Source organism: Schistocerca americana, chromosome 2 (assembly GCF_021461395.2).
Source record: "Schistocerca americana isolate TAMUIC-IGC-003095 chromosome 2, iqSchAmer2.1, whole genome shotgun sequence".
NCBI lineage: Eukaryota > Metazoa > Arthropoda > Insecta > Orthoptera > Acrididae > Schistocerca > Schistocerca americana.
In genome coordinates, this window is record NC_060120.1 from 433,360,519 (window position 1) to 433,387,796 (window position 27,278).

Genomic DNA, 27,278 nt, shown 5'->3' on the forward strand with positions numbered 1-27,278 from the left:
CTGGTGTTGTCATGGAAGATATGGCTGCACAATCAGGAATGTTTTCATAGGTGTTAATCTAAAATGTTCAGCAACTGTTGTGAACTAAGTCTAGACATGCATATAAATACTGATATCAGACATTCATTATAAAATGGTTGTGTAAGGCAAAAGTATGTGCAACAATATACTAAGAATCCTAAATTCCTTGGCAGCACATGATAAACCCACCTCCCCAATGGTAGGCTGCTGTTATATAACTGGTTTCGAAAAAGGGACTAACGTAGGGACAAATTTTCCATGCAGTTAATTTGACTTCTCTTTTTCAAAGACACTACTGTAGAAGAAATTAATGTGGGCAAAACTCATACATTCATTTACCTGACATGCATAAACTTTGTGGTAATAGCACCTTTTATTATCAACAAGAATATATAATTTACACGTCCATGCATACTTTGATCAAAATTTGTTGGTAGAGTACATAAAATGAGGGTATGACTCATTTCCCTGCATGCTCCAACCTTAACACATATGGGAATCCACAGCATATGGTATTCCATTGCAAACTAAATACACTAAGCACATCTCCAACCACAATGGCAATATCTGCATGGCAATCCCACTGCAAACCTTGACTGATAATGGTCAGCACATAGTGTGATTGGAGGAAGGGGGGGGGGGGGGGGTAAAATAAAATAAAAAAATAAAAAAAGTCTACCCACGAAGCAGTAACAGGAGAACACAAACACACAAAAAGGTTCAACTCTTATGCAAGCTTTTGGAGCCAGTAGCTCCTTATTCTGGCAGAAGAGTTGAAGTGGAAGGAAAAGGGGTGAAGGAAAAGGACTGGAGAGGTTTAAGAAAAGGGGTGAAGTCTGGAAAAGTCACCCTTAACCCCAGATTAGGGAAGACTTGCCATCTGGTAAGTCTCCCCTGACCCCAGGTTCTGGGTGACTTTTCCAAACTGTACCTCTTTTCCTAAACCTCTCCAGTCCTTTGTCTGCCTGCTTAGCTGAGTGATAACATGTTTGCCTACCATGCAGTAGACCCAGGTTTGATTCCCGGCTGGGTTAGAAATTTTCTCCACTTGTGGACTGGGTATTGTATCACCACCACCACCACCACCACCACCACCACCACCTCATCATCAACAACACACAAGTTGCCTGGTGTCACCTGAAATAAGACTTGCAACTCAGTGGCTAAACTTCCCTGAGTGGGACCCTCCCAGCCATCAATGCCACATGATCATTTCTTTTATTTTTTTTAATTTTTTCCCAGGCCTTTTCCTTCATTCCTCTTCAACTCTTCTGCCAGAAGAAGGAACCACTGGCTCCAAAAGCTTGCATAAGTCAAACCTTTTTGTGTGTGTGTTTTATCCTGTGGCCACTTTGTGAGCAGATATTTTAATCTATCCAATTGCACTATATTGTCAATCCATAGTGGGTAATATAAGAGAATCTTTCAACCCAGAGAGATTTGTTCTACATCTACCATCTATCCTTTGCAAATGACCATATAGTGTGTGGTGCAGGGTACTTCATGTACCACTGTACCTTCCTCACCCTCCCCCCCCCCCCCCCCCCCTCCTCTTTTCTGTTCCAGTTGCAAATGATTTGCAGGAAGAATGATTGTCGGTAAGCCTCCATGTTAGCTCGAATCCCTCTAATTTTACTTTCATAGTCTTTTCACATTATATACATTGGAGGAAGCAATTAATTGGCTGACTCTTCTAGAACTGTACACTCTCAGAACTTATAAAAGTAAACTACATCGACATTTACATCTAAACTCTGAAAACCTCTGCAGAGTCCAAGGCAAAGGGTACATGCTACTGTACCAGTTGTCCAGATTCCTTCCTATTCCATTCACATATGGAGCACAGGAAGACTGATTGTTTAAATGCCTGCATGTGTGCTATGATTTATCTAATCCTGTCTTTATTATCCCTATGTAAGCAATACATAGGTGTTTGTAGTATATTCCTAGAGTTGCCAGTTAAAGCTGGTTCTTGAAATGTTTTAAGCAGACTTTCTTGGGATACCTTCAAGAATCAGCCAGTTAAGTTTCTTCAGCATCTCTGTGACATTCTCTCACAGGTCTAACAAACTTCTGACTATTTGTGCTGCTCTTCTCTGTATATGTTCAATATCCCCTGTTAGTCCTATATGGCACAGGTTTCACACACTTGAGCAATATTCTGGAACCAGTCACACAAGTGATTTGTAAGCAAGCTCCTTTGTAGATTGATTGCACTTCCCCAGTATTCTACCAATAAACCAAAGTCCACAACCTGCTTTGCCCACAACTGAGCCTATGCGATCATTCCCTTTTGCATCCCCACAAAGTGTTACACACAGGTATTTGTATGAGTTGGCCGATTCCAACTGTGGTTCACTGTTATTATGTCATAGGATACTATGTTTTTTTTCGTTTTGTGAAGTGCAAAATTTTACATTTCTGCACACTTAAAAGCAACCTGTCAATCTTTGCACCACTTTAAAATCTTATCAAGATCTGAATAAATATTTATGCAGCTCCTTTCAGACAGTACTTCATACTATTAATATAGTTCACAAGGTCATTAGTATACACGATGAACAGCAAGAGAAAGAGGGAAAGAAGGAAGGATGTGGGTTTCAAGGGAGAGGGTAAGGAGTCATTCCAATCCCGGGAGCGGAAAGACTTACCTCAGGGGGAAAAAAGGACAGGTATACGCGCGCGCGCGCGCGCGCGCGCCCACACACACACACACACACACACACACACACACACACACATACACACACACACACACATATCCATCCGCACATATACAGACACCAGCAGACATATGTAAAGGTCCACTTACAGGCCTTACAGTCAAAGCAAGATTTACTTGCCAGTAAATGTATCAGGACTCTAAAAATAAGCCCTACAATCAAACTAACTTCAAGTTTTGACTACTAATCATAGATGTAACTGCATGAATTTTGGATCACTTGTCATATGATACTCTGCAAATTTCACAGAATAATTTTAAAGAATAAATAACATTGTAAAGACAAAATAATTTTAAAGAATAAATAACATTGTAAAGACAAGCAAGAACCAAATAATGACAAATATTTCCACTGGTCAATAATGCCAATTAACGCATGTTTAATCATACATGATGGGAACATTAATGTTAATGTGACTCAAAAGAAACTGGAATATAAGGATCTCAGGATTAAGGTTGACTGAATATGGAATCTAAAAACTGCTGATGTAATTCCTGTCATCCTTTGTGCCCTGGGATCAACACCATATAATTTGGAGAGCGCTCTGTCTAAAATACCAGGAAGTACTGATAACAGTCAAATACAATGTATGGCACTGTTTGGATCCGAACATATCTTCTGTAAAGTACTGTATAATTGCTTAAGTCACCAGGTCTGCTCCTCAGTAACAAGAAGACCAAAACTGACAGACTGCTTGGAGGCATCTGTCTGGGGTTTTCTGACCAACAGTTGTTTAGCTATAACCTGACATTTTGCCAGAAAAAAAACTATCTTGTAATCTCAGAGAACTGTTGACGACAAGACCACAAGCAATGGAGGATAATTCTTGGAAAATGACAGCCTCTTGACTCTAGCAAAAAAATCATATCAATACGGAAACCATTGGCTGAAAAATCTGAAACAGACGTCTCTAGGCAATGTGTCACGAAGTGGACATGAAAGTCTCAAAGTTAATTTTAAAATACTTCATAGCTTTAATTTTCCTTGCGTAATAATGGAATATATGTCACCGAATAAAAGAATAACACAATTCAAGTGATTCAATCAGAGCAAAATATTCTTGGTAAAGTACTCAATTTGTTAAAGTCTGTCGAGTGAAAACCAGTAAATTCCCGATTCTGCAGACAATCAGACTCTCATGCATAACACAGCTTCAAACTTCTGATTACATTACAGATGAGTTAAAGTGTTCAATATTTGATATTAAGGATGGAAGTGAGAAAAATTTAAGCAATGTCTAAATTATGTTTACTGTTTGTTGGAAGTTAGTAAATACTCTCATTATCACACACTAGATGAGTATAATCAGGGTAATTTGCATTCCATTTTAAGCAAAAGCTAGTTTTCCACATATATCACAGGTTTATAATGTCATATCTCTTGAACTATGTTGTGCAATAATATAGCTTTGAAGATACATTCAGTGACCTCTGTGGGTGCTTTCTGCCAAATGTGTTATGAATAGAGTTAGTAGTAATGAAGAAATAATTAAAACATTGTGGCCGATGTGGCAGTTTTACGGCATGAGCGGCAAAAATGTGTACACGTTAAACTTTCTTTCCTTTCATCATTATGTGGGAGGTGTCAATAACAAAAAGTTTTATAACAGTTTGAAATTATGTGTAAAGTTTGTTCAAATCACTATGTACTATCGTTCTCAAATACTAAATGAATGTAGTCTAGGTATTTGCTTGTGCCGAGTTATGCTGCCCCGAGACACATACACAGTTTCTAACTGCAATATTAGTCTTACTGTGTTAAACCTTTAACAAAAGATTATACCTCTTAACCAATAGACTAAGACAGCATTTTAAATTTTTAAATTCTGTCAATAATTACATTGTTGTGCAAAACTTGAGGATGAAAGCAACATTCACATGATGTGTCACTGCCAAGTAACAAAGCTCAGTGAAACATGGACCATACATAGAAATAGCAGCTAAGCATAGTATAGAAGGTAACTGAGAGATTCAATGAAATAAACAGAAATGACACTTTTATTCAAAGACAGTAATAACACTGAAGGCACTGCAATTTATTATGGTCCCCTGGACATTACAAAAGGTGGTAAATGATTCGTTAATACTGGGTGTGATCACCATGGTCAGCAATGTGTTCTCTGCAAGGTGCTCCCATACTCACCACAAGGTTTATAAGGAGTTCTTGTGGTAGGCCTTTCCATTCCTCTGCCAGTGTAATTGACAACTGCTGGGTGGTCATTGGTGTGCTGCTGCATTATGTGTCCCCCAATGCGTCCAACACCTCTTGAAGCAATTGAAGTCGGGGGAATGCACAGGTCAGTCCATTCATCAAATACTCACCTATTCCAAGGGCACCTTCACCTCCGCTGTTTGATGTGGTCGTGCATTTTCATCCACAAAAATGAAGTCAGTGTCAAATTTACACCTGAAAAGATGCACATGGGGAAGGAGTACAATGTCACAATAATGCTGATGAGTGAAAGTTTGGAGGGCAGTATGCCACTGTAGTATTATGCTCTCCCACACCACAACACCTGGATCACGAAAACAATCATGTTACATGGGCACACTGACCTCAAAATCTTTGAACACAGTAAACTCACCAGCAACATTACCACGACACTGTACTCCTTCCCCATGTGCATCTTTTAAGGGTTGCATTTGATCAGACTTCTTTATGCGTGATAATACACAACCACATTGAACAGCAAAGGTAAAGGAGTCCTTGAAATGGGTGGATATTTGATGAATGGACTGGCCTGTCCATTCCCCTGACTTAAATCCTTTTGAGCACATGTGGGATGCATCGAGAGACACACATATTGTAGCACATCCAGCAGTTGTCAATCACACTGGTGGTGGAATGGAAAGCCCTATCACTGGAACTTCTTACCAACCTTGTGGCAAGCATGGGAGCAGATTGCAGACTACGCACTGCCATCCATACTGATCAAACACACTATTGAAAAACATGTCCTACCTTGTATGATGTCCAGAGGACCATCGTAATTCATGGTGACATCAGTGTAATTATTGTCTTTGAATAGAGGGGTCATTATGTTCCTCTCACAGCACATTTCTTACAGTTATCTTCTATAATATACTTTAGCAGTTCTTTCTACACTGAAATGCCAAAGAAATTGGAATAGGCATGCATATTCAAATACAGAGATATGTAAACAGGCAGAATACAGTGCTGTGTTCAGCAATGCATATATAAGACAACAAGTGTCTGGTGGCTACAATGGCATGTTATCAAGATTTAAGTGAGTCTGAATGTGGTGTTAAAGTCTGCGTACAAGCAGTGATGAAGTGGGGATTTTCTCATATGACCATTTCACGAGTATATTGTGAATATCAGGAAACCGGTAGAACATCAAATCTCTGACATCACTGCGGCTGGAAAAAGATCCTGCAAGAATGGGACCAACAACAACTGAAGCAAATCCTTCAATGTGACAGAAGTGCAACCCTCCCGCAAATTGCTGCAGATTTCAACGCTGGGCCATCAACAAGTATCAGCTTGCGAACCACTGAACAAAACATCATCGACATGGGCTTTCGGAGCTGAAGGCCCACTCATGTACACTTGATGGCTGTACGACACAAAGCTTTATGCCTCGTATGTGCCCACTAACACCAACACTGGACTGTTGATGACTGGAAACATATTGGCTGGTCAGACGAGTCTTGTTTCAAATTCTATTGTATTATGGACGTGTACAGGCATGGAGAAATGTCTGCAGGGGAGTGTTGAAGCTGGTGAAGGCTCTGTAGTGGTGTGGGGCATGTGCAGTTGGAGTGATATGGGGCCCCAGATACATCTAAACACGACTGACAGACGACAAGTACATAAGCATCCTGCCTGATCACCCACATCCATTCATGACCATTGTACATTTCGGCGGACTTGGGCATTTCCAGTAGGACAATGCGACATCCCACACATCCAGAATTGCTACAGAGTGGCTCCAAGAACACTCTTCTGAGTTTAAACACTTCCGCTGGCCACCAAACTCCCCATACGTGAACTTTATTGAGCATATCTGGGATGCCTTGCAACGTACAGTTCAGAAGACATCTCCACCCCTTGTACTCTTATGGATTTATGGATAGCCCTGCAGGATTCGTGGTGTCAATTCCGTCCAGCACTACTTCAGACATTGGTTGAGTAAATGCCACATCGTGTTGGGGCACTTCTGCATGCTTGTGGTGGTGGTGGTGGTGGTGGTCATGGGGGCTAAACAATATCAGGCATGTGTACCAGTTTCTTTGGCTCTTCAGTGTATGTACATTCAATTTTCATCGGGCTATGTTATTTGACAGTACCACACCGTGCGAAAGTCAGTTTCATCCTTCAGTTTTGCACACCAGTGTACATGAAATATTTGTAAGTCCAAATTTTGTTGCCCCCTGGAAGCCATTAGATAGGAAACCTACAACTGAAACCATGCACCATGAACCGCAAATTGGGTCAGCCATTATTAATATAGATAATTACTGATGAAATGTCCAAAGTGTTTGTTTAGTTAGAGGCAATTATAAACTACAGTAACATCTACCCTACTTAATACATTCACAAAATTTGCTTCAAAATATATGAAGACCTCTTTTTGTTCTACATGGCATACACAGCTGCAGAATTTGGTTTCTTTATTCAACGAGTGCTTTAAAGCTCAAGAATCTGTTCTGAAAAGTATTAGTACATGAATAATAAAAGTAAAATAAATATTGCAATCCAGGTTTTTATTGGGATGTTTTCAGCTGCTCACAGAATAAGGAAAATATGATTAAATTTAACAAACTGTCAGCGACACTGGTATTAGAAATAAAGCAAATGGGCTTTTTCAAGAAACCATCTTGGGTCTTATATGAAGTGATTCAGGGAATACATAGCAACTACAAACCAGAAAAGTAGACAGCTACTTACAGAATAGCAACAGTTCATACAAGCAATTATTTTGATTAGCATACTATAAATTAATTACTTCAAAATTAATGGATCATAATTTCCTTTCTTAGCAGAGACAATAAATTAATTTATGTTTCTTAGTTTCAAAAATACAATGAAATTGTTATCTAATTCAGTCTTCCTGCACTGGTAATACCAATGCCTAATTTCGGCACAATGTAATGACAAAAACCCACCTGCTCAATTGCAGCAATTATGGCTTCTGATATGCTGAAGTGTGCATTCTCCCGATCAAGTTCTGCTGCTGGTCGGGCAAACTGAACAGAAGAAAGGAAACTGGTGATGCTTTGCCCTTGCTGGGGACGAGGAAAAAATCCAACAGTCATTGGAAGAACACTGCTACCACCATCTTCAATAAAACTTTTCTTGCAGTGCTGTCTATCACCAAGCCACTCGAAAGGATAGTTAGGAACAGAGCCAGAAATCCCCGTTTTTCGTTTTCTTTGTAAATTTCGAGCAGATGGCATCCCTGAACTGTTGATCTCACTTTTCCTCCAGTGCCTAGATGGCAGATTTAGGTCAGATGGTCTTGGCTTGCAGGTTGTTGCAGTTTTGTTTGCTTTGCGTACGACTTCTGATGACTCAGCTAAATGCCTGTTAACATTTATTGTGTCAGAACTACTACTGCTGCTGGTGCTACTTGCAATTGTTGAGCTTTCTACCAATGTGAGATTTTTTGGGATTGCTGTTTTAGGTTTTTTGAAGTTATTTGAACATCCCTTTGTCAGTTTTTTATTCAAACTTCTGGTTTGTTGTTTTGCAGATTGTTGCTTCCAATGTCCAGCTAACCTGTTGTCTGTCACACAAGAATCTGGTTCATGATCTGGTGTCGGTTCTGCTGAGTAATCTACCTGCAGCACACTTGGAGAAAGTTTAGAATATGCTTGGTGTCCTGATACATTTTCGATCATTTGGCCAATATTTGAACCTTGTAAATTTTCTTGGTCTAGCCGTGGATCATCTGCTGGACAGGGCAAAGACACATGACTTCCAGAGGTACACTGGAAAAAAACTTTGTTCACATACAGTGATTTAGTGCTAGCTGAAAAACTTCTTTTGCATAGTGGTATTATAAATGTAGTTCCCAAAATATCTGGAAGACTTTTCCAACGCTTTAGTTTAGTATTACTATAAAACATCTCAGAGATATTATCGTCTGCAGTCCGAATGTCTTTATTTCTTTCAGTGTTTCCATTCTCGACATTTTCACTTTCTTGACATGAAATTATGGATTCTGTAGCTTCTTCACATGAATTTACTCTATCAGAATCATAACTGCATGTAGTGTCCTTCATCTCACTACTCGGTGCATTGTAATCTGCTTTGGCATATACTGATGTTGTATTAGCTTGATTGTCTTCTGAACATTGTTTTTTCCAACCCAACAAGTCACTGTGTGCAAAATGCCAAGTTTTATGTTGAGTTTCGGGAAATGATGAACATCTACGATGTGTCTTCTGGAACTCATTGTATGTCCATGTTGAGAGATACTGAAAGAGAATTAAAGTTTCAGTTTGAATAACTTGAAGTTAAAAATCCTATAACACCACAATAAAAAATTAAACTGCTATGTTTTACATTATGGATGAAATCATGAACAAACAAAAATATAAGATGCAATTCATATAATAAAACCTGTAAGCCAATGATAATTCACTTACCAGCAAAACAAACATTTGTGATAACATTCAATATGGAAAATAAATTTACTAAAATATGTATCTGTCAGACATATATTCCATTATTTACCAACTTTGAAACAATTGTTTCAAGGTAAATCTCATACTCACTTCAGTTCTCAATAGAACATGAAATAAGAATTTGAGACCATACAATTTTAGAGAGAGGGGAAACATCTTATCCCACCACTCTCAGAAACCTGAAGATTTTTGTGAAAAGCAATTTAGGTGTGCAGATATTATTCTTAAGCAATTAAAAATTTTTTTAAATTAAAAAAAATTCACATGACCCTTTTATTGCTTTCCATTCTAGTTTTCAGTGTATCATTTCCAACCAAACAACACATTAAATACACAAATATGTTTATACTGTTCCCGATCAAATGATATGTTCTTATAGAAGTATTGAGTAACACACACCCCTCCTCCTTTCCACAACCAACTCCTCCCCTCCCCCCCCCCCCCCAAAAAAAAAGAACGAACCTAGCCAAAGAGAGTGGATTTTGGTACATGTAGTACTATGATTTGCAGCTCCTAAAGTTAAGTAGTGACCAGCCACTCTGTATTTTACTTTTCTGAATAGAATTTTCCTTTTTAAACAGTTAATGGATACTGGTTAATGAGTGTTAACTGATTGTACAATAATGAGTAAGGCTTGTGAGCCAATAGCTGATGCCATTGATGAATTTAAATTATAAACTTCTTTGCTGAAGATAGTCTTCTTTTTTCCCCTGCTCAATTAGTCACTGTGTGCAAAATGCCAAATTTTATGTTGAGAGATACTGAAAGAGATGCGCCCTGCCATGAATTTCTCTTCTGCGCCACTCTCTTTGTCTTAGAGTAGAGTAGTAGAGTATCGAGTACAATTATATCGATACCGATACTTTTCTACTCTATACTTTGCAATCGATTCTTTTACTCAATGAGTATTTCATGGTAGGTATCGAGTACTTTTTAGAGCTCGGACTGTTGACACTGGTGCGATGTGACTGGGGCGCCACAAAGATTAGGCTGGCAACACTGTCGCGATGCTACCAGCTACTTGAAATGCAAACAAAATACTATATGTCCGCACATGGTACTTTGTGTTAGAAACATTAACGAACAATTTGGCTTTCTTGAAAATAAAAACAGGTTTGTTAGTTGTAAGTAAGTGGTTTGTGTGCACGCCTAGGATGGCGCCTGTGAAAAGTGAGCTGTGGAAGTATTACACTCGATTAAACACCAATGAAGTGAAGTGCAAAATTTGCTTCAAAACCTTAAAATCATCAGGGAATACTTCGAATATGAAGAAACATTTGCAAAAGCATCCCACAGGCACAATATCAAGGTAAATTTAGTAATATTCTTAGAAAATTATACTTTTTAGATTTTTACTTTTTCTGAAACCAATTCATTTTTATTTAGGGGGGAAAAAAACCTAAATCCTCATCTATCTGAGAATACAGGAAAAAGCACATGTCTGAGGTGTTCTACACTGGAAGTTTTTATTTTTTGTTTCCTAAAAAAAAAAAAATCACTCGTTCTGTATTTTTCAGTGAAAAAGGAAATCTGGCCCTGGGACAAATGACAATCGAGTTACCACCAAAATGGCTGAAGATAAAAGAGGAACTACCATCATCGCCATCACCCAGTGAGCCTTTCGACATCGATGCCAGTTCTGGGGATAAGGTCTTCAACCCTGTGCAATCATCATCAGAGAATTCAACGGACGCAGAAAGCAGACCGTTTAACAAAAAGAAGCAATTTTCCATCGGAGAAACAATAATACATAGAAAGCTATCATATGCGGAGGGAGAGCAAACTCTCTGTTATGCAAATTGTTGCTTCATTTTATTTGTGTGTTCAAACGACCATTCGACATTGTTAAAGGTCGTGGATTTCAGAAATTGATGCGTCAGGTTTGTTCATCTTTTAAAATTCTGAGCATAGACACTCTTAGAGAAAATCTAGACAGTTTCTACAGCATTATGCGATCGAAAATTGAACTGAAATTCAAAACTTTAAATCATATCTCGCTAACTTGTGATGTATGGACCGAGATAATGACTACCACTAATTATTTAGGTGTCACTGCCCACTATTGCGATAACAATAAACTTACTTCACGCTGCATTGTTACTGTTGTGTTGGATCAACGGCATACAGCTGACTACATTTCTGAACAGATGCAAGAAATTTGTCGAGGCATGAATATCAAATCTGAGAAAATCACCACTATTATTACTGATAATGGTGCAAATATGGTAGCCGGTATTAATAAATTCATAGGTAGAGGGAAACATTTATATTGTTTTGCCCATACCATTAATCTTATTGCTGAATCGACTATGTCGATCAATGATTTTAATTTATTGTGTAATAAAGTAAGAGATGATGCTAAATATTTCAAGCCAAGTGTGATTCAAAGTGATTTATTAAGGCAAAAACAAACTGGAACAACTTTGAAGTTGATCTTAGATGTAAAGACTCATTGGAATTCTGTATATTATAAAAAAAAATTAAAAATATTAAGTGTCATGTAATATTTTGTGTAATGTAATGTCTCGTATAGACACCTTTTATTAACCTGACACGTTCCACATCAATACGAAGTGTCATGTTCATGATCTATGGAACAAGTACTAATCTAATCTAATCTAATCTATGCTTGAGAGGTATATCGAACTGGCTCCTTTCATGCATCAAATTTTGAAGCTTAATGCGAAAGCACCGCCTATTTCATCAGCCATAGAAATACAGAATAATAAAGATCTGCTTCAAGTTTCTAAAGAAATATATGGAGAGCAGTATGTGACCATCAGTAAAATTATACTGATGATCAACTGTTTAAAAGCACAAATAGATGCTTTTAATCTGTCTAGTGACAGTGGGGCAGGAGCCCACAGAATCGAAGTCATGAAACAGATTCAGCGCAGATTCAAAAACATCCATTTTCAAGACGCCAGAGCTTGTGCCTGAACAATATCTATGACAAGGCGATTGATAGCAACAAATCCTGCCGCCACCAACATTGGTAGTGAGACAGATAGTGATTCGTCGGCCGACACATCTTATGACTTTTGGAGCCACTTCCTCGTTCATGAACCTGCAATCTTCAGTAAATCTGAAGGATGAAATGATGCTTATTTAGCAACATCCGTGTCACCTCTATCTACGAACCCATCTGAACAGTGGGAAGATGAAAAGTTTATTTCCACAATTATATAAGCTTGCTAAAGAATACCTGGCAATCCCAGCTACATCCATGCCTTCAGAAAGATTGTTTTCGAAGGCAGGCAGTACTATGTCTAAAACGCAAAATAGGCTATCACCAAAACGATTGGACAAACTTCTGTTTTTAAGGGATTGTACAGAGGAAGAATGGGAGGTTTGAAATATATAACCATAATTTGGATTTCATATTGTGAAATACACTCGTGGAAATTGAAATAAGAACACCGTGAATTCATTGTCCCAGGAAGGGGAAACTTTATTGACACATTCCTGGGGTCAGATACATCACATGATCACACTGACAGAACCACAGGCACATAGACACAGGCAACAGAGCATGCACAATGTCGGCACTAGTACAGTGTATATCCACCTTTCGCAGCAATGCAGGCTGCTATTCTCCCATGGAGACGATCGTAGAGATGCTGGATGTAGTCCTGTGGAACGGCTTGCCATGCCATTTCCACCTGGCGCCTCAGTTGGACCAGCGTTCGTGCTGGACGTGCAGACCGCGTGAGACGACGCTTCATCCAGTCCCAAACATGCTCAATGGGGGACAGATCCGGAGATCTTGCTGGCCAGGGTAGTTGACTTACACCTTCTAGAGCACGTTGGGTGGCACGGGATACTTGCGGACGTGCATTGTCCTGTTGGAACAGCAAGTTCCCTTGCCGGTCTAGGAATGGTAGAACGATGGGTTCGATGACGGTTTGGATGTACCGTGCACTATTCAGTGTCCCCTCGACGATCACCAGTGGTGTACGGCCAGTGTAGGAGATTGCTCCCCACACCATGATGCCGGGTGTTGCCCTGTGTGCCTCGGTCGTATGCAGTCCTGATTGTGGCGCTCACCTGCACGGCGCCAAACACGCATACGACCATCATTGGCACCAAGGCAGAAGCGACTCTCATCGCTGAAGACGACACATCTCCATTCGTCCCTCCATTCACGCCTGTCGTGACACCACTGGAGGCGGGCTGCACGATGTTGGGGCGTGAGCGGAAGACGGCCTAACGGTGTGCGGGACCGTAGCCCAGCTTCATGGAGACGGTTGCGAATGGTCCTCGCCGATACCCCAGGAGCAACAGTGTCCCTAATTTGCTGGGAAGTGGCGGTGCGGTCCCCTACGGCACTGCGTAGGATCCTACGGTCTTGGCGTGCATCCGTGCGTCGCTGCGGTCCGGTCCCAGGTCGACGGGCACGTGCACCTTCCGCCGACCACTGGCGACAACATCGATGTACTGTGGAGACCTCACGCCCCACATGTCGAGCAATTCGGCGGTACGTCCACCCAGCCTCCCGCATGCCCACTATACGCCCTCGCTTAAAGTCCGTCAACTGCACATACGGTTCACGTCCACGCTGTCGCGGCATGCTACCAGTGTTAAAGACTGCGATGGAGCTCCGTATGCCACGGCAAACTGGCTGACACTGACGGCGGCGGTGCACAAATGCTGCGCAGCTAGCGCCATTCGACGGCCAACACCGCGGTTCCTGGTGTGTCCGCTGTGCCGTGCGTGTGATCATTGCTTGTACAGCCCTCTCGCAGTGTCCGGAGCAAGTATGGTGGGTCTGACACACCGGTGTCAATGTGTTCTTTTTTCCATTTCCAGGAGTGTACTTTTACTAAATAAAGTGTTTGATTACTTGAAATATTGCTTATTATTTTCAATGTCAAAACATTCATAGGGCTTGCAGTGTATCTTCTACATAGGTATGTATTATGCTGTACTGTCTCTTGTGCATTAGATTATTGCTTACCAATTGTACCTTACAACTAGACTGGAAGTTGTAAAGTTCATTTAAATTTCTCAAATCTCAAAATATGGATAGATGTTGAATTTGTATGAATGAAGTACAAATTATACAAAAAAAACTTCATAGAAAATTTGAAAACATACCCAGAAGTATTGATACTTCCAATTTTTCTACAATGCTATTTTGTATACATTCGTATTTTGTTCAAAAAATCGATCAATACCAAAAGTATTGATACCTTGGGGTATCGATACTTCTGTGTTGATACTTTCATGAGTACGATACTTTTTGACCGATACTACTCATGAGTACAGTATCAATATGTTTCATTTGATACTGTGTCCCTACCCACGATCATTAGATTTTCATCTTCCCTTATGCATTGAATTAGACAGTCAGTATCCTCATATACTTTCTCTATCTCTTCATAATCTACCTGTGACATCGGAATGTACATACACCTGAATTATCACCGTTGATGCTGGTTTGCTGTTGTAACTGATGAGAACAACCCTATACCTGAATTGTTCACATTAACTCCTTCTTTGCCCTACCATCCTATTCATAACAAATACTACACCTGTTATATTACTTTCTGCTGCTGTTGTTATTACCACATATTTTTCTGACCAGATTCCTTATCTTCTGTCCTTTTCACTTCACTGACACCCATTATATCTAGATAGAGCCTTTGCATTTCCCTTTTAAGATTTTTTAGCTTTACTGCTACGTTCAAACTTCTGACATCCCATGCCCCATTTTGTAGAAAGATATCCCTTCATTGGTTATTCTATCTTCTCTCTCATTGACACCTCCCCCTTGGCAGTCCATTCCCAGAGATCCAAATCGGGTACTACCATGGGACCTTATGCCAATGGAGACATGATTATGACACTTTTCAATTACAGGCCCCATGTCCCGTGGATACACATTATGTGTCTTTAATACAGTGATACATTTGCTTCAACATCCTCATGCCATTTATCACTGCTGACTCTTCCACCTTTTTGGCGTAGTTTCCCACCCCAAGGGTAAGAGAGTGCCCTGAATCTCTGTCTGCTCCTCCACCTTCTTTGATGACAAGACTGTTGGCAGAATGAGGGTACCTCTGATGTCAGAAGTCTTCGACCACCATTGCTGACAATTTTTATTCAAAATTTAAGCAGTAGCTAGATTGAAACCCAGGACCCAGACAATTTTGATTACTAGTAACAGAAGCTACAACTAGACAATGTGTTCAGTACGTTATATATACCCCTCTCATCTTGGATCACCTATAAACATCTGTTGTCCGATTGACCTCAATGTTAAATCTATTCTGAGCTTTATCACCTCTTATTACCTCATAACACTTATCCATTCAAGTGATCATGCTGTAAAACTTGCTACATCTGCCTTGGTACTACAATACAGTCCACTTCCAATGTTGTCAAAACAAAATCAAGGAGGCACTTAACAACTTTAAAACAAAAACTGAAAAATGCTTCAAAGAAAGTGATTTCTACAATATTTCAGAATTTCAAATCTGTTCTATGGATGACTTGAGATACTAAACTACTTCTAACTGTAAACTATTTTGTACTTACCTTAGCATGTCAATAGTTTATTTGATACTTCTGTATATTATTTTCTATGTACTGTAAAATTAAGAAATTCTAGCATATATTTTATGTGCCTTGTATTAGTATTAGTATGTATACTGTAACCATGTCAACAAAATGTATTTGTACAATACATGTAAACTCCCTACGACAGTAATGACTGCATAAAAAAGCTCAAAGACGGATCAAAATAAATAAACAATCAAGCAAATAATTTGCAACACTTTTCATGCTGGTATGATCACTAATCAAGCTCCAGGAGTGAATTTCTGCATCAGTAACACCAAAATACCATGTTGCTGAGTAAATAGATACTCAGTTGATTATCTAAATCGCATAAATTCCCTGTCATAATAGCAACCTTTTGTAATTGTACTTATGCTGCACATTATCCCTGATTTGCTTTTGCATTTTCTTAAAGTCCTTTTTTCTCCCTTTTCAACAATCTGCAAAAAATGTACTTCAAATTTCAGGAATATTCTTTAATGTACTAGAAATTCTAGGAACACTTCTGTATGCTCTGGAAATTTCTGCAATGGGATAAAAAGTGTGATGTTTTAGAAAGTTTTTAAATAATATTCATAGCTCTAAAACTGGAAATGAGAAAGACATGAGAAGGAAAGACTCATCTCATTCATTAAGTCTCCCCTGACCCGGGTTTCTGGGTGACTTTCTCAACTGTATCCCTTTTCCTAAACCTCACCAGTCCTTTTTTTCACTCTTCTTCCTTCCCCTCCAACTCTTCTGCCAGAAGAAGGAGCAACTGGCTCTGAAAGCTTACATATGAAATACCTTTTATATGTGTGTTTTCCAGCCACTGCTTTGTGAATAGACTTTTCTTTTGATTTTATGTAGCCTACTGATTTCATTATTAGTATGTTGTGGCGTGCAATACGAGTACATGTCAGTATCACCACAGATGATTTCAGATCACTTGCCTCATCTGAAGGGGAATATCAAATGCCAATTCCAGCAGATCCTTGTGATCTACCATGCGACCTAGAGAAATGACGAAAGGCCAACATAATTACCTGTTGTTTCAGTCATCTATTAAACCTTATTGCATACCCAAACCACCAATTCATGAGTCGATCATTGCTGGATATCGGGTTCAAGGCTGGCCACCTAATGGTACTGCACTGGTTTCTGCATGCAGTTAAAGTTATTTTGATAATTTTGTTGGCAGTAAGGTACGAACTGCTTTCTACTGTAATCAGTGTAATGCAAATGTTAGTACTTTTACTGTAAGTAGCTCTCTGTGGTAGCTATCGGCTGTTTATTCTTTCTAATGAAATGTGTGTGAATACTACAAATCGTTAATTCTGTTATTCTTGTTGTTTTAGTGTGAAGTTCCTTTTTGTTCTTAAGTTCTGTAAATTATTAACTCCATCAATGACTAGATTAAAAACCATTTACATTCGTTGTATCTAGAGTGGGAGAATTATCAAGATGTGAGTAAATACAGATGCCATGACTGCAGTACTGGTTACTGTAATTATGTGATTTACCTGTATTATGAAATTGTTGGTAAGTACAATAAAATCTGTCGTTAGTAAAACTGAATAATTATCAATAGGCAAGCATTCTACCAGCAATTGAAAGTTATTGACAAGGATTAACAGAGACTAAAGCCACAATGTACCAGATACCTGGTATTAACTAATAATGATTTGGAGAGTATTATGAGCCAACACTACATTTTGCCCTCTTCTTTCCCTCATCATCATTGCCAACAACAACAACAACAAGACATGACATTATACACACATTCATTATAGTCATCTCCATAGGATGGTTATACTGAGTACTGTTGTTGTTGTTGTGGTCTTCAGTCCTGAGACTGGTTTGATGCAGCTCTCCATGCTACTCTATCCTGTGCAAGCTCCTTCATCTCCCAGTACCTACTGCAACCTACATCCTTCTGAATCTGCTTAGTGTATTCATCTCTTGGTCTCCCTCTACAGTTTTTACCCTCCACGCTGCCCTCCAATGCTAAATTTGTGATCCCTTGATGCCTCAGGACATGTCCTACCAACCGATCCCTTCTTCTAGTCAAGTTGTGCCACAAACTTCTCTTCTCCCCAATCCTATTCAATACCTCCTCATTAGTTACGTGATCTACCCACTTAATCTTCAACATTCTTCATTAGCACCACATTTCAAAAGCTTCTATTCTCTTCTTGTCTAAACTATTTATTGTCCATGTTTCACTTCCATACATGGCTACACTCCATACAAATACTTTCAGAAACGACTTCCTGACACTTAAATCTATACTCGGTGTTAAAAAATTTCTCTGCTTCGGAAACGCTTTCCTTGCCATTGCCAGTCTACATTTTATATCCTCTCTACTTCGACCATCATCAGTTATTTTGCTCCCCAAATAGCAAAACTCCTTTACTACTTTAAGCGTCTCATTTCCTAATCTAATTCCCTCAGCATCACCTGACTTAATTCGACTACATTCCATTATCCTTGTTTTGCTTTTGTTGATATTCATCTTATATCCTCCTTTCAAGACACTGTCCATTCCGTTCAACTGCTCTTCCAAGTCCTTTGCTGTCACTGACAGAATTACAATGTCACCCGCGAACCTCAAAGTTTTTACTTCTTCTCCATGGATTTTAATACCTACTCCAAATATTTCTTTTGTTTCCTTTACTGCTTGCTCAATATACAGATTGAATAACATCGGGGAGAGGCTACATCCCTGTCTCACTCCCTTCCCAACCACTGCTTCCCTTTCATGCCCATCGACTCTTATAACTGCCATCTGGTTTCTGTACAAATTGTAAATAGCCTTTCACTCCCTGTATTTTACCCCTGCCACCTTCAGAATTTGAAAGAGAGTATTCCAGTCAACATTGTCAAAAGCTTTCTCTAAGTCTACAAATGCTAGAAATGTAGGTTTGCCTTTCCTTAATCTAGCTTCTAAGGTAAGTCGTAAGGTCAGTATTGCCTCACGTGTTCCAACATTTCTATGGAATCCAAACTGATCTTCCCCGAGGTCGGCTTCTACCAGTTTTTCCATTTGTCTGTAAATAATTCGTGTTAGTATTTTGCAGCTGTGACTTATTAAACTGATAGTTCGGTAATTTTCACATCTGTCAACACCTGCGTTCTTTGGGATTGGAATTATTATATTCTTCTTGAAGTCTGAGGGTATTTCGCCTGTCTCGTACATCTTGCTCACCAGATGGTAGAGTTTTGTCAGTACTGGCTCTCCCAAGGCCGTCAGTAGTTCTAATGGAATGTTGTCTACTCCCGGGGCCTTGTTTCGACTCAGGTCTTTCAGTGCTCTGTCAAACTCTTCACGCAGTATCATATCTCCCATTTCATCTTCATCTACATCCTCTTCCATTTCCATAATATTGTCCTCAAGTACATTGCCCTTGTATAGACCCTCTATATACTCCTTCCACCTTTCTGCTTTCCCCTCTTTGCTTAGAACTGGGTTTCCATCTGAGCTCTTGATATTCATACAAGTGTCTCCCTTTCCTCCAAAGGTCTCTTTAATTTTCCTGTAGGCAGTATCTATCTTACCCCTAGTGAGATAAGCCTCTACATCCTTACATTTGTCCTCTAGCCGTGCCTGCTAAGCCATTTTGCACTTCCTGTCGATCTCATTTTTGAGACGTTTGTATTCCTTTTTGCCTGCTTCGTTTACTGCATTTTTGTATTTTCTCCTTTCATCAATTAAATTCAGTATCTCTTCTATTACCCAAGGATTTCTATTAGCCCTCGTCTTTCTACCTACTTGATCCTCTGCTGCCTTCACTACTACATCCCTCAGAGCTACCCATTCGTCTTCTACTGTATTTCTTTCCCCCATTCCTGTCAATTGTTCCCTTATGCTGTCCCTGAAACTCTGTACAACCTCTGGTTTAGTCAGTTTATCCAGGTCCCATCTCCTTAAATTCCCACCTTTTTGCAATTTCTTCAGTTTTAATCTACAGTTCATAACCAATAGATTGTGGTCAGAGTCCACATCTGCCCCTGGAAATGTCCTACAATTTAAAACCTGGTTCCTAAATCTCTGTCTTACCATTATATAATCTATCTGATACCTTTTAGTATCTCCAGGATTCTTCCATGTATACAATCTTCTTTTATGAGTCTTTAACCAAGTGTTAGCTATGATTAAGTTATGCTCTGTGCAAAATTCTAACAGACGGCTTCCTCTTTCATTTCTTAGCTCCAATCCATAGTCACCTACTAAGTTTCCTTCTCTCCCTTTTCCTACTCTCGCATTCCAGTCACCCATGACTATTAAATTTTCGTCTCCCTTCACAACCTCAATAATTTCTTTTATCTCATCATACATTTCTTCAATTTCTTCGTCATCTGCAGAGCTAGTTGGCATATAAACTTGTACTACTGTAGTAGGCATGGGCTTCGTGTCTATCTTGGCCGCTATAATACGTTCACTATGCTGTTTGTAGTAGCTTACCCACACTCCTATTTTTTTATTCATTATTAAACCTACACCTGCATTACCCCTATTTGATTTTGTATTTATAACCCTGTATTCACCTGACCAGAAGTCTTGTTCCTCCTGCCACCGAACTTCACTAATTCCCACTATATCTAACTTTAACCTATCCATTTCCCTTTTTAAATTTTCTAACCTACCTGCCTGATTAAGGGATCTGACATTCCACGCTCCGATCCGTAGAATGCCAGTTTTCTTTCTCCTGATAACCACGTCCTCTTGAGTAGTCCCCGCCCGGAGATCCGAATGGGGAACTATTTTACCTCCGGAATATTTTACCCAAGAGGACGCCATCATCATTTAACCATACAGTAAAGCTGCATGCCCTCGGGAAAAATTATGGCTGTAGTTCCCCTTGCTTTCAGCCGTTCGCAGTACGGAGATCCGAATGGGGAACTATTTTATCTCCGGAATATTTTACCCAAGAGGACGCCATCATCATTTAACCATACAGTAAAGCTGCATGCCCTCAGGAAAAGTTATGGCTGTAGTTTCCCCTTGCTTTCAGCCGTTCGCAGTACCCCAACAGCAAGGCCGTTTTGGTTAATGTTACAAGGCCAGATCAGTCAATCATCCAGACTGTTGCCCCTGCAACTACTGAAAAGGCTGCTGCCCCTCTTCAGGAACCACATGTTTGTCTGGCCTCTCAACAGATACCCTTCCGTTGTGGTTGCACCTACAGTACGGCTATCTGTATCGTTGAGGCACGCAAGCCTCCCCACCAACGGCAAGGTCCATGGTTCATGGGGGGGACTGAGTACTAGTTTCACTGAAAAATGGACTTGGCTACTTCTCTTTAGCATGGGTGCAGGCAGTGCATGAGAACAGAGGAGTGGATTGTGAGGGGGAGACTGGAGAAGAGAGAGTGAGTGCGTGCAGAATGAGTGAGGTTAGGGTCATGGGGCACGGATGGAAGCAGGTGTGGGGCAAAGGCTTACAGAGACTGAGGCCAGGAGGACTACTGGGTTTCAATGACTACTTCCAAATCTAAGCCATCTCATTCCTTACTCCAAAGACTAAAGTCTCTGATTTTTTTTTTTTTAGTATGACCTCCAGTTTATTCTTTTGATTCTCGTTCTATTTGCTGTTTCTGACTTTTGCTTGTATTTGGCTTTGATCATGTTTCATCAGTTATATCATTATCTGTGCAGTGCACTGTTCAGATAAATACTGTCTCATAACATATATTGTAGTTGTTGCTACTTCCAACTGCTTCCCTGCAACTGAATGTCTCACAATTCATGGTTTTCAACTCTGGCTGATGATAACTGGACACTATTCTTCTGACTCAAATATTGTTAAAAATCAGATCTGACGAATCTGGAATGTTACGTTAGCGGAATTTAGAATCACCATGAACCATTACCTCGCCAATGTGGGGTGCCTTGCGTGCCTCTACACTGTAGATAGCCATATCACAGGTACGACCACAATGGAGAAAGATATGTGGAGAGGTCAGACTAACATGTGGTGCCTGATGAGGGTAGCAGCCTTTTCAGTGGTTGTGGGGGCAACAGTCTGGATGATTGAACGATCTAGCCTTCTAAATTAGCAGCATTATTTTACTGTACTTGCACTGCAAATGGCTGAAAGTAAGGAGGATTTACAGCTAAGTTCTATTTTTCCCTTGGGTTTGCTGCTCTACTATATGTCTTAACATGGCATTCGCATGGGAAGAATACTCCAGAGATAAAATAGCCCTCCACTTGTATCTCCGCAAAAAGACTACTCACTGTGATGTCATCACCAAGAAAACCAAGAATGGCATTTAATGATCTTTCCTTTGTGTGGGACCACAGACACACAGAAATTTCTGAAAGAAATTTCCGCTATCTGATTGTTAATTGTTGATTTATTTGCACAATAACAATTTCACTTTGCAGCCATTTTCAAGTGAATGATGAAATGTTAAAATGTCTGTCCTGCCTGTGACATGTCATCGTAAAAGAAAAAACATATTTCTAGTCTTATAGATCAACTGTCATATTACAGGATACAAGTACATATTCAGGATATATAATATTGCTGACATTGTGCACAATGAGAAACCATTAACATACAGTATAGCATATTTAACAGCAAATGTATTTCTGTGACCTGCATTCATCACTTCTGTCCATCAGCAGAACTATTTAACAGCAAATACATTCCTGTCACATTGTGACCTGCATTCATCACTTTTGTTCATCAATTGAAGTGACGACTGCAGGTCACAAGAATATATTTGCTGTTCAATATGCCATACTGCGTGTTAATGGTTTTTCGTTGTGCACAATGTCAGCAATGTTATGTATCCTGGATATGTATATGTATCCTGCAATACGACGGCTGATCTATAACACCAGAAATATGTTTTTTCGATGATGACATATCACAGACAGGTCAGATATATTTTAACATTTCAACAAGCACTTAAGAATGGTTACAAAGTCGAAATCATAATTGTGAAAAATAAATGAACAATGAACAGTAAATTGGCATAAATTTCTTTTTTTAAGAAAAAAATTATATTCCTTAATTTGGTATGTAGGTTAGAGAATGTAAAAATGAAAATGAGTACGTTAAAGTTAGATTTAGGGGGAATTTGTGAAGTGGAGTGGTAGGAAGAATAGGACTTTTGGTCAGGTCCGTACAGAGCTATCAACACAAATTCAGACAGGGACAATGCAGGATTAGTCCTGATAACGAATAAGAAAATAGGAATGCAGGTAAGCTACTGTACGCAGCATAGTGAACATATTACGGTAGCCAATGCCCAGAACAGTACGACTATTTTACATGTCAACTAGCTCCACAGATGATGATGATGAGATTGAGAAAAGGATGTATGATACGACAAAGGAAATTACACAGAAACTTGAACCAGATGAAAATTTAATTGTGACGAGTGGCTGGAATTCAATATGACGAAAAGGAACAGAATGAAAAATAGTAGGAGAAGATGGGCTGTAGGAAAGGAAAGAAAAAGGAAGATGCCTGATAAAATTTTGTACAGAGTATAATTTAATCAAAGCTAAATTTTGGTTTAACACTTAGGCGCTGACGCCCGTAAAAATACGGGCGTGCGCGACCTGCCCGAAAGACCGGTACCCATAATTTTACGGGCACGTGTTCTCGTTCTTCCCCTTCTTTCCTTTGTGTGTTCTTACGGCTCCAGATTGTCTGGGATGCACTGCATGGACTGTAGTTCGAGTATTGGTCACTAGATAGTGCGGGCATGCTGTGGAAGGGTGTGCTTCCCTTTTTATTTGTCGGGTTTTGTGAGCAGCAATTTTTTCCCGCGCGGTCTCAGTAGCGTCGACATGGCGAAGGGTGGCTTGACGGACGAAGAAATTGATCGCGAGTTATATCGTGGTTTAGAAGAAATTGACATTGATTTGTCACAGGAAGATATTGTAGATGACTCTGAAGATGATGTGGACTATGTTCAAGAAGAAGTTTCTGGCAGTTCAGGTAAAGAATTCTGACAACAAAACATCTATAATTTTTGCTCAGATTTTCACTGAAAAAACTCTCAGTACGTAATTATGATTTTATTTGCAAATACTACTCTTCTGATAGACTCAGAAGAGGAGGGCAAGTGTCCAAGCACTTCAGCAGCAAGTAATCCCATCGATATTGTGCCTGAAGAACGAGTGAGACTAACGGCGAAGGGAAGCCGAGACGCGCACGCCGCACCGATTCTGAGGAAGATTGGACGACTACTGATCATGCACCAAATATCGATCTATTCTCAGGACAATTTGGAATATGCAATGTTGTCAGTTTAGACCAGAACAGTTCACCTCTGGAATTTTTTTCATATTTCCCGACAGACAGTATGATGAAACATATAAAGGAACAAACTAATTTATATGCGCAACAATGCATCAGGAAATTACGAAGCACAAATTCCCTTGCACCCACCTGCTCATTATCAAAGTGGAAAGGAGTTACACTTATGGAAATAAGGAAGTTTCTGGCAAAGTGTGGCGAAAAGACGCAAGCAACCAGTGTAGTGAATGTAAAGTAGCATTGTGCAAATTGCCGCGCTTCAAAATTTACCACACAAAGAGCAAAATTGCGTCCTAAAATAGTTACAGGTGGTTACTGTAGATAAGACATACTGTATCCATCATAATTACAATTTTTGTGTAAAATAAAAAAATTTCCTTCTAGAAAATACAGTGAATATACCTTTGACCGATTTTTCCTTTTTTCAAAAACAATGTTATAATAATAACGCTTGTCAAAAGTATGTATTAATTCAAGAGAAAGGTATTATATATGGTTTTAAACAAGAAAGTCTAGGTTTTTCAATAAGAGTAATTTTATTGCTATAACTGAAACCTTTCATGAGTTGTAGTAGTTTAAAATACGTTAAAATCAGCCAGTCTTTATGGTAGACACCCGCGCGCAATAGCTCAGGACCCAAAGTGTTAAGAATAATGAAAGAAGATCATACATGTGGAAGAGACTCAGGAACACTGGAAGGTTTCAGATTATATAATGGTAAAACAGAGATTTCAAAACAGATTTTAAACTGTAAGACATTTCGGGGGGCATATGTGGATTCTGATAATAATTTACTGGTTTAATCAGAGACCTTCTCAAGTCTCAAACATCTATATGTCTACATGCAGACTGAAGTGATGAATGAATGTTTGTATCAAGACCAGGACCAGGATTTGAACGTGGGTCTCCACTCAGTAGGCAGATGTGCTAACCACTACACCAACCTGGCACAGTGACTTCGCACAACTGCACAAAACTACCCTAGCATGCTTCCCTCCTCAACCCATATTCCCACTCATGTCTCAACCTGCTTAGAATTCCCTCTAAACTTGAACAGCATTGCAGAAGCTCTCTAACTGTATTGGAATAGCACATCAGCATCAAATGAAATGGCGAATCCTGCCTGAAACCCAGGCATAGATGTATTAATCAAATTCCAGGCAGTTGGAGAGCCTCTGCAATGCTGTTTGAATTTAGGATGAATACCAAGTGAGCTGAGGTGAGAATGGGAACTTGGGTTGAGGGGGAAGGCATGCTAGGGTAGTCCACGCAGTTGTGTATAGCAACTGTACTAGGGTGGCATAGTGGTTATCGCATCTGCGAGTGAGCAGGAGACCCAGGTTGGAATCCTCGCCTTGGAACAATTTTTCATTCATTGTTTCAATCTGCGTACATAGATCATAATTTACTGGTTATGAATTGCAAACCAAAACCAAAGAAATTGGAAAATGGCCCCTGGAGTAGATGATATTCCCTCAGAATTATTGAAATCCTCAAGAGAGCCAGCCATGACAAAATTATTCCACCTTGTATGTAACAAATATGAGACAGGCAAAATATGCTCAGACTTCAAGAAGAAAGTAACAATTCCAATTTCAAAGAAGGAAGGTGCTAACATGCGAATACTATAGTTTTAACTTAGCGCTATAGTTTTAACTTAGCGCGATCCGCTGGAAATACCTGCATCCGGTGCCGCCATTGCCGTCATGGTTGTAAAACACTGACACAAACTATTTACAGAAAAATGGGAAAACTGGTAGAGGCCAATGTAGGGGAAGATTAGTTTGGGTTCAGGAGAAATGTCGACAAGTGAGGCATTACTGACCCTACAACTTATCCTGACTGATAGGTTGAAGAAAAAAAGCAAACCTTTGTTTATAGTATTTGTAGAATTAAAGAGAGATTTTAACAGTGTGTGAACTGGACTACACTCTTAAATTTTGAAAGTGACAGGGATAAAACACAGGGAGTGAAAAGTTATTTAATAGTTGTACAGAAACCAGACTAAGGACATGAAAATGAAGCCATAGTTGAGAAGGGAGTGAGACAGGGTTGTAGTTTATCCCTGATGTTATTCAATCTGTACATTGAACAAGCTTTGAAAGGAATCAAGGAGAAATTTGGAAAATGAGTTAAAGCTCAGGGAGAAATAAAAACTTTACAGTTTGCCAGTGAAATTTTAATTCTATCAGAGACAGCAATGGATTTGAAACAGGAGTACAATTGAATGAATAGTGTCTTGAGTAGATAAGAGTAACATCAGTAAAAGCAAAGCAAGGGTAATGGAATGTAACTTACGCAAGGCAGGTGGTGCTGAGGGAGTAAAGTAGTACATGAGTGTTGTTATTTGGTTCAAATGGCTCTGAGCACTATGGGACTCAACATCTTAGGTCATAAGTCCCCTAGAACTTAGAACTACTTATACCTAACTAACCTAAGGACATCACACACACCCATGCCCGAGGCAGGATTCGAACCTGTGACCGTGGCAGTCCCGCGGTTCCGGACTGCAGCGCCAGAACCGCTAGACCACCGCGGCCGGCTGTTGTTATTTGGGCACCAAAATTACATGATGAAGATGAAGAGATAATATGAAATGCAGACTGACAATAACAAGGAAAGCATTTCTGAAAAAGAGGACTTTGTTAATATCTAATACAAACTTAAGTGATAAGAAGCTTTTCATAGGGTGTTTTTCTGGAATGTAGCATTGTACGGAAGTGAAATATGGGTGATAGCCCAACTGAGACAAGAAGAAACTTTTGAAATATGGTGCTATAGAATAATGCTGAATAACAAATGATAAGGTACTGAAATGGGCAAAAAGAAATTTGTGATACAACTTGACTAAACAAGGGATCAGCTGACAGCATACGTCATGAGGGACCAAAGAACTGTTAGTTTGGCAATGGGAGAAAGTCTGGGTGTAAAATCTGTAGAGAGAGAACAAGGCTTGAATACAATAAGTAGGTTCAAATGGGTGTAGGTGTAGTAGTTATGCAGAGGCTTGCAGGATAGATTAGTGTGGAGAGCTGCATCAGACTGAAAACAACAACAACA

General features: G+C 39.6%; 1 protein-coding gene across 2 annotated transcripts in view; it reads right to left on the reverse strand.

The window, feature by feature from the left end:
• The window catches only part of LOC124590873 (run domain Beclin-1-interacting and cysteine-rich domain-containing protein), a 209,883-nt gene that overhangs the window by 92,660 nt on the left and 89,945 nt on the right, over window positions 1-27,278 (reverse strand). For both annotated transcript variants that reach the window (XM_047131682.1, XM_047131681.1), the window contains exon 5: window positions 7,874-9,187. In XM_047131682.1, coding sequence (XP_046987638.1) covers window positions 7,874-9,187 — 1,314 coding nt within the window. The remainder of the gene's footprint in view (window positions 1-7,873; window positions 9,188-27,278) is intronic.